The sequence below is a fragment of the Neoarius graeffei genome, chromosome 6 (genome assembly GCF_027579695.1).
Source record: "Neoarius graeffei isolate fNeoGra1 chromosome 6, fNeoGra1.pri, whole genome shotgun sequence".
Taxonomy (NCBI): Eukaryota; Metazoa; Chordata; class Actinopteri; order Siluriformes; family Ariidae; genus Neoarius; species Neoarius graeffei.
Genome location: NC_083574.1, coordinates 90,750,513 through 90,764,139, shown reverse-complemented (window position 1 = coordinate 90,764,139; position 13,627 = coordinate 90,750,513). Strand labels below are relative to the sequence as shown.

At 39.1% G+C, this 13,627-nt stretch overlaps 1 protein-coding gene across 1 annotated transcript; it reads right to left on the bottom strand.

The window, feature by feature from the left end:
* Window positions 1-887: 887 nt before the first annotated feature.
* LOC132888381 (extracellular calcium-sensing receptor-like) lies at window positions 888-5,216 on the bottom strand. The gene is made up of 6 exons (XM_060924435.1): window positions 5,002-5,216; window positions 4,604-4,892; window positions 3,701-4,489; window positions 3,276-3,503; window positions 2,946-3,069; window positions 888-1,795 (listed from the first exon to the last, which is right to left on the bottom strand). Exons 1-6 carry the CDS (start codon window positions 5,214-5,216, stop codon window positions 888-890), a joined length of 2,553 nt encoding a protein of 850 aa, XP_060780418.1.
* Window positions 5,217-13,627: the final 8,411 nt, after the last annotated feature.

The window sequence follows — 13,627 nt, the reverse complement described above, 5'->3', positions numbered from 1 at the left end:
GCAGGCATATTGTATTTTATATAGTGATCAATTAAGAATCTATAATTTGATATATATTAATGTTTTGCCTGCATATTAAACAACGAAACAACAAAATTTTAATGTTAAAAAAACTAGCTATGTACTGCTTGTCTGGGTTATAAGCAAAGAGTGGAATTTAAAAAAGGATTTAGAATTTTTATAGCATATATTTAAAACATCATGGTAAGCTTACACTATTTATTTAACATCACAAGCACAAATAATTATGGTTCATAATGGTTAAGATTGGTGGCACGGTAGTGCAGTGGCATTGTCGCCTCACAGCAAGAAGGTTCTGAGTTCAAACCTGGTGGCTAACTGGAGCCTTTCGATGTGGAGTTTGCATATTCTCCCTGTGCCTGTGTAGGTTTCCTCCAGGCACTCCGGTTACCTCTCACAGACCAAAGACATGCGGATTAGGTCAATGGGCTACTTTTAAATTGCTCATAGGTGTGAATGTGAGTGTGAGTGGTTGTTTGTCTCTGTGTTAGCCCTGCAATAGATTGAGGACCTGTCCAGGGTGTACCCCACTTTTCACCCTAAATCAGCTGGGATTGGCTTTAGCTTCCCCCATGACCCTGAAACATAAGCAGTATAGATAATGGATGGATGGATGGATGGATGGATAATGGTTAATGCAAATGTGCTGTTTCTTTAAAAAAATATTCACCACCACCACCACATTAATAGTGCATTCTTTTGATAGGAGTAATATATTTTGAAAATTGAAAAATCATATTACCAAATAATCCAAATAACGAAATAGTAAATTATGTAAAACTTTTAAAGTGTACCTTAATATAGGGAAATACCAAAACAGAAATACAAAATATTCTAAGGGGCCACTGTCTCCAGATCCTTTTGAGTCACTTACCTGGGACTTTTATCATAATTTGCTTTTTTGTGTTCCTCTCTGGCTTCAGTATAATTATGTAACACTTAGGGAAAAAGATACAAGATAGCAAAGAAAAGCTTGATGCTAAAATTGCAAATATCTCAACGGCTACAGTGAACTTTCCAGGAGAGCTGACATAAGCTGGAATAAAAGTGATCCACACTGCACAAAATATGAGCATGCTAAATGTGATGAATTTGGCTTCATTAAATTTGTCAGGCAACTTCCGAGCCAGAAATGCCAATACAAAACATAAAAATGCTAAAATTCCAATATAACCCAGCACAGCCCAGAAACCTATGGCTGAGCCCAAATGGCATTCTAGAATTACTTTTTCCTTATAAAGCTTCAGATTTTTGAATGGGAAAGGAGGGGATATTGTTAACCAAAGCACACAAATAAGGACTTGTATGACAGTAAAGAAAAGAACACTGAGTCTTTGTTGTGAAGGTCCAAACCATTTCATGATATTACTCCCTGGAAGTGTAGCCCTGAAAGCAATTAACACTACTATTGTTTTCCCCAGAACACAGGAGATGCCAAGGACGAAGGTGATCCCAAACGCTGTGTGGCGCAGCATACAGGACCACTCAGAGGGCTGACCAATAAAAGTAAGTGAACAAAGGAAACACAGTGTCAGAGAGAAGAGCAGCACAAAGCTCAGTTCAGAGTTGTTGGCTTTGACTATTGGGGTATTTTTATATCTAAAGAAAATTATAGTTATTACCATTGTTATAAATGTACCAGCAATAGAAACAGCTGTTAGCAAAATTCCCATAGTTTCTTCATACGATAGATATTCAATTTCCTTTTGTACACATTTGTCCCTGTATAGATTTGGCCAGTAGTCTTGATAACACTGTTTACATGTAATAGAATCTGTAGCGTAGGAAAGAAAATATACAGAATGAAAAGACCTTGGAAAGACAGTAGACATAATAAGCACAATATATTACAGAATAATACATCCTTTTCAATATATCTCACAGTAGAAACAGGGAATCCATCATCTGGTCCCATATTTAGCAAGCTAATCCAGAGTACAAAATCAAACACAACTGCTGACAAATATGGAGAATAGTGTTCTACTCTTACAAATACAGTGCCAGTTAAAAGTTTGAGCACACCTTTTATTCAATGTTTTTTTCTTTATTATTATTAATTAAAATACGCTTCATGTCTTAAAGTAATGAGGGACTGTAATTTCTCTTTACCTAATTGAGTGGTTCTTGACATAAAATTAATTACTATAGTTGTTGAATAAGGCTGTTTACTGTATTTTTATTATTTACTATTGACTGTTTGATGTATCAATCACATTAAGAAGGCAAAAAAGTCCACTAATTAACTTTTGACAAGGCACACCTGTTAACTGAAAAGCATTCCAGGTGACTACCTTGTGAACCTGGTCAAGATAATGTCAATGGTGTACAAAGCTGTCATCAAGGTAAACAGTAGTTACTTTGAAGACTCTAAAATAACAAACATATATATTTTTAATGTTGTTTTGTTTAGCACATAATCCCACACATGTTCCATGTGTTCTTTCATAGTTTTGATGTCCTCTATCTTGTTCAATGTAGAAAATAGTAAAAATACAGAAAAGTCTATGAATAAGTAGGTGTGTCCAAACCTTTGACTGGTACTGCACATCTAAAAATAATATATAGCTGTATATGATGTACAATAATATAGAAACACATTTAATGTGCATCAAAACAATGAAATAATTATATTTAAACTAATATTGACATGATGCTGTTTTATGATAGTGTCATAAAATGAATATCATCCGGAAATGTGGATCCTACCAAACACTGAATCTCGTCTGATAATGTAACTCAGTAATGTAACTCCTCGGTCTGAGTCTTAGTAATTTTAAACACAATAGCACTTTCAACATGAATATGGGCCCTGGAATTCATACCTGAATATCCCAAGCTTTCAAAAAATTATGTTCATAACAGTAAAAAGGGGAAAATGTTTTGGTTTATATTTGTGTGTTTATATTGATGGTTTGTGTTTGTACCTGTCATATTACTGATCTGTCCTTCAGCACACTGTATGCAATCAAAGCAGCAGATGGGCTTTCCTTTCTGTACAGCCTTCCTTGTTCCAGGAGGACAGCTCTCACTGCACACAGATACTGGCACCTATGTTCAGGGAAAATGCAAGTTAAAAAAAAAAAGAAAAAAATGATTTTAATACCTTTAACAAAAGGTCTGTAACAACAATAACACTAATAATTTAATTTTATAATTGTATTAACAAATAACTTTCAACAATATGTTGTAGGAACTGACTGATGTGAATTCCATTTATTGAAACCACTGTGCAATTGATTTTGTCTTTTACTAACCTTTGTGGCATTATTTGCCCACACAATATTGGCTATGTTTATTATTAGACGATCCTGACCAGGGAAAGTGGCATCATAATATCCAACAGTGATTAATTCACTTTTGGATTCTTTGTTTGCTTGCCAGTTTATAATCTCATATTTTGCAATTACGTCACCATTTTCATCAAAATAAACTTCTTCACCATCTTTCGTATTGAATCGAATCCTTTTGAGGTGTTCTAAAAACTTAAAAATAGAGGAAAATAGGGCAAAGTTTATATATCCCTAAAATGGTAAACATTTTTTTTCCCCAAAAGTTCTGGACTGTTCCCATAATTGGAAGTTATAGATGCTGTTGAATTTGTGCATTGTGTCATTATGTATGTGCCAAAGCTCTAAAGATAAAGTGTGGAATTATAAAAAAATATATATATCTTGCTCACTGTCAAAGGATCAGGCTGCTTCTTTGTATGACAAATTTGTTTGCAACCAAGAAGGTTGTGTAGTGTATGGGCAATCGCATAAACTCCTTTATAGACATTGTTGAAAATCGGCATCAGGGACATGTCAGTGAAAGTGTTCGTCACCTCAGATAATTTCTCTTCTCCTGTGCACACTGGTGCATCATCGGATTCATTATGAGTGGTGTATTTACACTTAAAAAGTGTCTCCCATAACTGAATAAAAATGTCACCTGAAGATTCCAGTGATTTTATATCTAGAATGAAGTCCTTTAGACCTGTTACTCTTGTTTTGGGAATGGCTAGCCCGATAGCTCCTTGCAGCATGTTATACTCATCTAATGCAACAAGTTCTGAATCAGAGATCCAGGCCTCTGTTCCCACCCACTGGTATCCAGTAATGTTGTGTTCAAAAAATATATGCAGCAAAATCTCCAGATCCCAGGTGTCAAGGAATCCCACTATCACTCGTGATGTGGATCTTTTGATTTGCTCAGCAATTCTTATTACTTTTTCTTGTGAATAGGTTCTAAAAAATGGAAGAGAATATTCTATGCAGACACCCAGCTGTTCTGCAAATTCAGTAAATGAAGCCATCCCATTGTTACCGTAGTCATCATCTCTTCTTATTGCTCCCACCCAGGTCCAGCCAAAGTGCTTTACCATCTCTGCAAGTGCTCTGCTCTGATAGTAATCACTGGGAATAGTGCGCATAAAGGAGGGATATTTCCTTTTGTCACTCAGACACTCACAGGTGGCATAGTGACTGATCTAAAGTAAATAACATGAAATTATTCACAACATTATGTGTGACTAATGCAGTTATACAAGAATATTTTTGTCCTACTTGGCCCCATTTAAAAAATAAATTGCATAAATACTTACTAAGGGAATGCTGAAAGGTCCTATACTCTTGGCTATAGCCATAGACACAGATGAAAAGGCTTCCCCTATTATGGCTTGCACCTGGGCTGGCTTTGTGCAGGGCTCATCTGAGGCTGTGATATTTCCATTCATAAGTGCCATAGCTATTTTAATGCCTATTGTTTCTGAACTACATGTATCATAGATCTTGTAGCCCAATGAAACTCCAGGCAGTAAAGATCTATTGTTGTTGATTTCATCTATTGCAAAGATTAAGGACTGTGCAGACTGCAAGGCTGTAATATCAAGACTTTTCAAGAAATTCAGAGAAATATGCTCTGTTTTGTTAATCGTGTAATATTGTTTCATGTAATGCATGTTTAAACCATGTCTTAAATGCTCCTTTTTATGCTGCTTACCTCATGCACTTCACTGGTGGTGGCATGACCAAATAGGATAAATCTGTTGTCTCCCAGCTGCTATGTAATGGGAAAATCCCTCCAATTATGATATCACCATCTTTCCAAAGTGGTGGGTTTGAAGATGTTGTTCTTATGGTACAAGCAGTTCCATTAGCTCTGTAAAAATTAACAATGGTCATTACAACATGCAAAAGGGTGAAAACTGACTCCATCTACCTAACTAGCTAAAGAATGGAGATAATAAAGTAGAGCAGATCTGGATTAACTGACTGTATAAGAAGGACTTGTAATTTTTATACAGACTGAAAGGCCAATCCCTAATGGTTACGCATATGTATTGCAGTCATAGGAGGTGCGTCTTTCACAAATAATCAGCATTAATCTTCAGAATAGTGTTTTTCCTCTAGCTTTCTTATCTCAGTATTATGGTGACTTTCAAGTTCATTTTGTTGTTTCTGCATATCACATTATAAAATAAAACAGTTTATTAGAAAACACAGCTTGGGCATATAAGTGCACAGTTTTTAACCAAAATGCCAACCAATCATTCTCTTCTAAGACAATGCTCACATGTATCTATTTTATTCTTTTTCTTTTTACAAGCAGAAAGTGCTGCATCATGCCATAGACCTTGGTTTGGCCATTGCACATGAATGTGTCTGTATACATTTTACCCTCTATTCTGCAATGGCCTGGACATGCATTTTCAATCCCATTTTAGTCTGGCAGGCATCACTGGAAAAAGATCAGGCTTGCCAGGCTTAATACTAACCTGAGACAAACATTCATAAAGTAATTAAGGGAGCACTGTATACAACCACAATTCCAAAAAAGTTAGGATGCTGTGTAAAATGTAAAAAGAAACAGAATGCAATGATTTTCAAATCAGTTTGACCTATAGCCAAATGAATAAAATACAAAGACAAGATATTTAATATTCAAACTGATCAACTTTTTTTTCTTTTTTTTTTTTGGTAAATGTACACAAATTCTGAATTTGATGCCTATAACACCTTCCAAAAAAGATGGGACAGGGGCATGTTTACCACTGTGTCATATCACTTTTTCTTTTAACAATACCAAGTAAGCATTTGGGAACTGAGGACACTAATTGTTAAAGTTTTGAACATGAAATTCTTTCACATTCTTGCTTGATATACAACTTCAATTACTCAACAGTCCAGGGTCTTTACTATAATATTTTATGCTTCTTAACGTGCCACATAGTTTCAATGGGGGGTAGGCAGGCCAGTTTAGCACCCACACACTTTGTATGAAGCCACACTGTTGTAACAGGTGCAGCTTGGACTTGGACACAATCTTGGAAAATGTCGCCTATTTCCCCTACCTTGGAAGTCATCTATCAACAACTGCTGATATTGATGTGGAAGTACAACACTGGCAAAGCTGTGCCTGTGCGGCTTTTGGGTGGCTCAGGAAATGAGTTTTTGAAGAAAAGGACCTTCGTCCTGAAACCAAGGTACGTGTCTACAAGGCAGTTATTATCCCGACTCTGCTGTATGCAAGTGAGACCTGGACAACTTACAGGCATCATCTGAAAAGCTTGGAAAAGTACAATCAACATTGTCTTCATAAGATCTTAGATATCAGCTGGCAAGACAAGCAGACAAACATTAGTGTCTTGGAAGAGGCCAACAGTACAAGCATCAAAACCATGATTGTCCGCAACCAGTTGTGCTGGACAGGGCATGTCCTACGGATGCCTGATCATCACCTACTGAAGCAAGTTCTGTTTTCCCAACTTCGGGAAAGTCAGCGGACACTGGGTGGCCAACGAAAGCATTTCAAAGACAATCTCAAGTCCAACCTAAAGAGATGTGGCACTGACATTGACAATTGGGAGGGGCTAGCCAAAGAATGCCCTATTTGGAGGCGTTTGGTGGGCGAAGGCACTAAGACCTATGAAGAAAGCCTACGCCGAGATGCAACTAGGAGGAGGGAGAGAAGGAAAGAGCTACAGGCAACTAACAGCAACTCTCGTCCCTGGAGCCCACTACCCAGTGTCCTTATTGCTGCCACATATCCAAGTCCAGGATTGGCCTCGTCAGCCATCTGCAAGTACAGTACATAAATAAGAGAACAATCTTACTCATTAGTGAGTGATAGCCGAAGAAGGAGGAGGATTTGGACCTGATGCTCTACTGACTCTGAGGCAGATCCCACTGACCTTTCTTTGAATTAATGCCATTGCTGCTGCTTTTTAAAGTTTTCCTCTCTGTTGGCTAATGCTAACCACTCACTGGTTCTGCTTTCCACAAGTCCTCTTCCTGGTTGCCTTTCTCTTCTTTGACTCAGGCTACGTTTACACTAGACCGTATCTGTCTCGTTTTCTTCGCGGATGCACTGTCCGTTTACATTAACCCCCCTGAAAAAGCGGGGAAACGGGAATCCGCCAGGGTCCACGTATTCAATCTAGATCGTATCAGCTCCGGTGCTGTGTAAACATTCAGAATACGCGAATACGCTGTGCTGAGCTCTAGCTGGCGTCTCATTGGACAACATCACTGTGACATCCACCTTCCTGATTCGCTGGCGTTGGTCATGTGACGCGACTGCTGAAAAACGGCACAGACTTCCGCCTTCACCTTTCATTAAAGAGTATAAAAGTATGAAAATACTGCAAATACTGATGCAAATACTGCCCATTGTGTAGTTATGATTGTCTTTAGGCTTGCCATCCTTCCACTTGCAAGTAATAAGTGATATGCGCTGGGATCTCACACACAGCGGCTCAGTCCCGAATCGTGGCTTGTTCACTTCACTCGCGCGCTCTGTGAGCTGCGCAGGGCCGGAGTGTGCACCCTCCAGAGGGCACTCGCTGTTCAGAGCGGAGTGATTTGGAGCGCAGGATGCCTGCGGAGCCGAGCGTATCCGCGTATTGGTGTTGCTGTGTGCACGGCTAACGGTTTTAGTGTCAACGCGAATCGTTTTAAGAACGTTAATCTGATGATCCGCTGATTCGACGTAATGTAAACGTAGCCTCAGTCTGCCGGTGAATTTCCACTCTTTAACTAACTGTTTTTTGACAGTGTATGACTGGTGGATGTGCTTTCCCACCTCTCATTTACTGAATAGCCGTTGGGCCAACATTGGGTTCTGGCTAATGACCTGGCTTGGCTTTGGGATGCAACTTCCAAGATGTCATCTGCCAGTGGTGCATTTTGTGCTCATGTACCATACATAGCAGTGAGTACAATTTGGGACTGGTTTAATTTTTCATCTCCATGGACCTGGTTTATTCTCCAACTCAGCTGCAAGAACTAAACTGTCATGCTCAGCTTGACCCATCTGTATGCTCCTTCTGCAGGTCACTCGGAATTACATGGTGCCCACAATACATACATCACTCTTCTAGATGATACTGGAACCTGTGCTACACATCTCCTATATCATCCATTTGGTCCTTCTGACCGAATTGCTTGTGCTGCAATGACTCCGTCAGGCTTTGTAATATAACTCATGAGTCCTTAATATCTGTGGACAATTCTGACTTTAACCATGCCTACAACCCTTTGGTCAATTCACACTCATGTCTTTTGAATATTTTGCATTGAAAATTACTCACCCCAAAACTCTAATTATTCTTCTCATATACCGTCCACCCCAAACTACTCTCCAGCTTTTTCTCTGATCTGATGTCATCTGCCAGTGGTGCTTTTGCATTTGCAGTGGTTTCTCACATTAATTAGTAACTCTTCTGGGGTGGGTTTCCCAAAAGCCTCTCAAGGCTAAGAGCCTCTTTACCTGCTTCTTAAGAGCCATTGTGAAGCTAACATGGTTTTCCCAATGTCATAGCCAAAGTAGTACTTTAGTTCACTCTTAACTTACAATGGACCTGGATCACTCTTTCACAACAAAGAGTGCCTCCTCACAGCTGAATACACAGAATGCACATGTGCCTCTGTGGGACTGTCACAATCAATGAGTGGAAACTGATGTTAAATATGCTGCTGGTGTTAATTTATTGTTCTTGTGCATTGCATGTGTATCAAGTTAATTAGTAAATAAATATATGCAAAACATGATGAATATATTACAATATGTTTTGGAATTATGTGTATTAAATGAAATATTGTAATGTCACATTGATATCGCCACATTTAATCAAATTTAACTCCATTAGACAAGTGATTATCTAATTTAGTGTCATAAATGAGACAAATTTCTGCACCTGTAACATTGTGTATGTATGTATGTATGTATGTATGTATGTATGTGTGTATATATAATGTGTGTGTGTAGATAGATAGATAGATAGATAGATAGATAGATAGATAGATAGATAGATAGGACAACATTGCCAACTTGGCATTGTGGATAACAGTTGACATAATCATGACTGTATGATTGGGTAACAAAGAAATGAGCGGGCACAGGCAAAACATTTACTTAATGATTTAGCTTATTTGCTCATTCTTTTATGTGACTGTTTGTTTATTTAATTAAAAACACATGCTTGGAATAAAAAAGTTATTGTCTAAAAATGTAAAATCGTTTCAATTATTAATTACCACATATGTGTAATGTTTAATGGCAATGCAATATATTGACATATTTTAAACACTTTTATATTTCAATGGTTTTTGGTAAAAAAAAAAAAATTAATACCATGTGACCTCACTGACAGGATTTAGCAACTACTAATGCCTATATTGAAGATGTGCATTGCAAAGCAGCTCTTAGCAAACTTGCTCTTAAAGGATATGGGACATGAAACATAAAAGCACGCTATATCAGTTTCTTTCCATTAAAAATATGAATTAATTGCATCAACAAATACAAAATCATCTATTAAATTCAGCAAAATCGTTATATTCGTGATGATTATATGGCATTTCTGCTCGACTTCCGATATGCATTTTTTGCAACCGGAAGAGCCGCTGTCACGTGATCATACGTCACAAAAACTTTCGGGCACAGCACAAGCGGGTAGATGAATGGAGAAGTGGATGACAAGAAAATTGTTTTTATAGTCTTTAAAGTACATTGGACATCATGGTGTATTGTGCTGCTTATGGTTGCAATAATTCCAATGGGAAATGCCCTGGAGTAAGTTTTTTTGCATTCCCCAAGGACCCGAAGCTGAGGAAAGTGTGGGCTCACCTGCGCATGCGCAGTAGGCTTCGCGCATGCACAGTAGGCTTGGTAGGACAACTTTACAGAACACCTGTTGAAAAAAAACTTTGCACCTACTGTTTCCCACAAACTGTATTCAGACCATTTCACGGAGGATTCTTTCAACATTAATACTCAGGTACTGAGCGATATTAATTCATGAAACAGGAAGCATAAGGATGAGAAAAAAAAAAAACAGTTCAAATCGGGAAGCCGCGCACACCTGCGCCAGGCTGCACAAATGCGCGCAGCTTCCCGACCCAAACCGCCTCTCTCTCATCCTTACACTTCATGCCTCATGCTCCATGAACCAACATCGCTATTTTTATTTTTTTTAAATAGGAGCTGCGCAATTCAGCCGTGAAAAAGGCGGCATCCGCCAAAAGGCGCGCTGTTTGCATCCCTGCACGGAGGCCAGGGGACAGGGCAGGAATATTTTTGTTGATATGAGTGATCCGGTGCGATTTCGTGACCCCCCTGTTGAAGACCTGCGCTAAGCGACTGAAAGCCGAGGTAAGGATTAGTATTATAATTTTGGGTGTATCAATTATTGATTATCATAATTCTGACTCGTTTCGCCATTTTGAATGTTTTCATCTCGGACTCTGGAAGCATTGTATCTCAATCAATCTCGAAAAATATCAGCAAAAAAAAAAAACTAGCTTGCAACGGACTTTAGCTAGATCTATGATGAACTTTCAATGTATGATACAAAAATAATACTTCTTTCAACAGATCATTAGCCTTTGAGCAGAATTGTTTTTAACTTACCAGGATGTGTTATCCAGCCGACCGCTTTCAGTTTCATGAGGGCTGAATGAACTCTCACTCTCAGAATCATCTGACCCGTCAGAGTAAAGACAAGATCTATGTTCATGTGAATTTCCAGCTATCGGTTCGAATTGATAGGGTCTAACTTCACATCTCTGTGAAACATCGGGAATATCACTGTCGATGGTGTCCATTTTGGTAACCTGTTTACATTAGATTCCCAAGCGCTGGCTCCTTGGAAAGTTTTTGTGACGTCACGGGTCACGTGACCACCTAGCTCATTAATGAACCCTTGTTTTACGCTGATGTATAGAAAAACTTGAATAATGTGATGATTTTCACATTTTTGACGCCCTGCAGTGATTTAGATGGCATTTCTTATGTGCTTTATACATAATTATGCCCAGGTAAAAATCCATGTCCCATATCCTTTAAGAGACTTTCTTATGAGTGAGTTTGGGAAAACCATGTACAAAGAGAATGTTCTGTCCTTAAGAATAAATTTAAATTTGCTTTTTAGCCCTAAAGTGCAAAATTTTTGAGAATCCCACCCTGTACTGTTATTAGGTGATTTTAATATTCATGTTGATACTGTTTGCCACCGCAAGGGAATTTAAAGCCATTTTGGAATGCTTCAACATTAGGCATCATGTTGACTTCCCCTACTCATGTACATGGTCATACCCTTGATCTAGTGTTTACCTCTCAGCTTGATGTCTGTTACTGGGTCTCTGTCTAGCATCTCGGATCACTCTCATTCAATTCTGTTTTTCTTACCAGACACAAACATTTCTTCAGTTTTTAAGTATGCTTGCCCATAAGAAGGTTCAGGTTGTGCCTTCTTCACGTTCCTGCCCAGGTCACTCCAGCTAATACAAGCAGGTCAGCGTCTGAAGAGGCTTTACAAAAGAACTGGTCTTGTCCACTCAGACACTACGTTCACACTGCAAGGCTTAATGCTCAATTCCGATTTTTTTGTGAAATCCGATTTTTTTGTGAGGTCGTTCACATTAACAAATATATGCGACTTATATGTGATCCTCAGTATGAACGAAAAGTGACCTAAAAGTGTTCCGCATGCGCATTGCAGGATACGATGATGTCACACGCAGTGAGCATGGCCAGTGTTTACGGAAGTAACCTAAAGTTTCCTGTGTATGACAGTAGCCAGCATGGAGTACCTGGCGATGATGCAGTTGTTGTTGCGACGGAGCCAGAACATGCACAATAGCCTGATGTTAAGGAGGAGGTTGAGAAGGAAGAGGACAAGGGTTTTGGCTCAGGTGTTCTGCGGGGGTAGTGACTGCAACCTCCGTTCAAAGGAACGTGTGGGTGCGGAGTCGCATTGATGTCATGCGCCATGTTGTTGTAACTTTTTTTTGAGAGACCCGCCGCCTACTTCAGCGCAGAATAGTGACGTTTGTGGCTTGTTGATGACGTGTAAGTCGGATGAATGCGACCTAGCGGTTCAGACTGAAGTCGCATATGAAAAGATCGGATAGGAATCGGAATTAGGACCACATATCCAAACGGCCTGGGTCGGATTTGAAAAAATCGGATCTGTGTCGTTCATATTGTCAATAAAAGATCGGATACAGGTCACATATGGGCGAAAAAATCGGATTTGAGTCACTTCAGCCTGCAGTGTGAACGTAGTGAAGGTTACTCTGATCAGATTCACAAATACAAAACTGCCTTAAATGCTGCTTGAGCATCTTACCTGTCCTCTTAGTAATGCCAGCTTAATAGTGCCACCAGTAGGCCTAGATAGCTTTTTTTTCTATTATTAACAAGATTACTCAGTCATCTGTTTCTGGTCTGAATAATTCTGCAGTAGAGGTCTGTGCGGGTCGGATTTTTCAGTCCCGCTCCCGCCCGCGCCCGCATTGTGCAGTCCCGCTCCCGCAAAGAATTATGATTTTCAGTCCCGCTCCCGCCCGCGCCTGCCATATTTTGTCCCGCTCCCGCCCGCAAATCCCGCATAATGCAGACGTACGCGTTATTTCTCAGGAAAGTTCTTGTCTTGACACAGCGTGATGGTGCCCCGCCCCCTACTTTGAGTGGATTTGAGCATAAATATCTACAGCTCACGTTCACGTTTGTTATTATTTACCTTGTTTCTGAATTCGGAATGTTGAAATGGCAACATGTAGACCTAATAATAATTATTATTTAAGTAGGCTAATCATTTAAGTATGTGCTCTCCCGTGGTGCATCTCCTATGAATAATTAGTGTGAAAGGAGAGATGGATCGCACTCTTGAACTTATTCTTTTAGTTACATTTCTTTTCAGTTGTTTTTAGCAGCAGAAGGAGACAAACGTTTCGGCTGTTGCCTTCATCAGTGTCTCTAATAATAATAATAATAAACAATAAAAAAAGACAGGCGAGCACGTAATTCCAAGTGGAAATTTGGTATATTTATTGTTCAGCCATACAAAACATTAGGCTAACCCAGTTTACATTTGTAAAGCATTTCTAACTAGAATGTCCTAGTATGTCAGAACCTTTTGGCACTTATCACAGCAAGCAAAGGGCAGCTGATTTCCCTCTGCGTCGTACATGAGTGAGAATGATTTCCAAATGTCCGATTTCAGGACTCTTGACTTTTTAATGGTAAATGTACCTCTTTTTAAAGCAGCACTTACTTTTGAAGCACTGTGAGCTTCAGTAGAGGAGCTCTGCTCTTCTGCCATGATTGGAGATCTCAAACACGG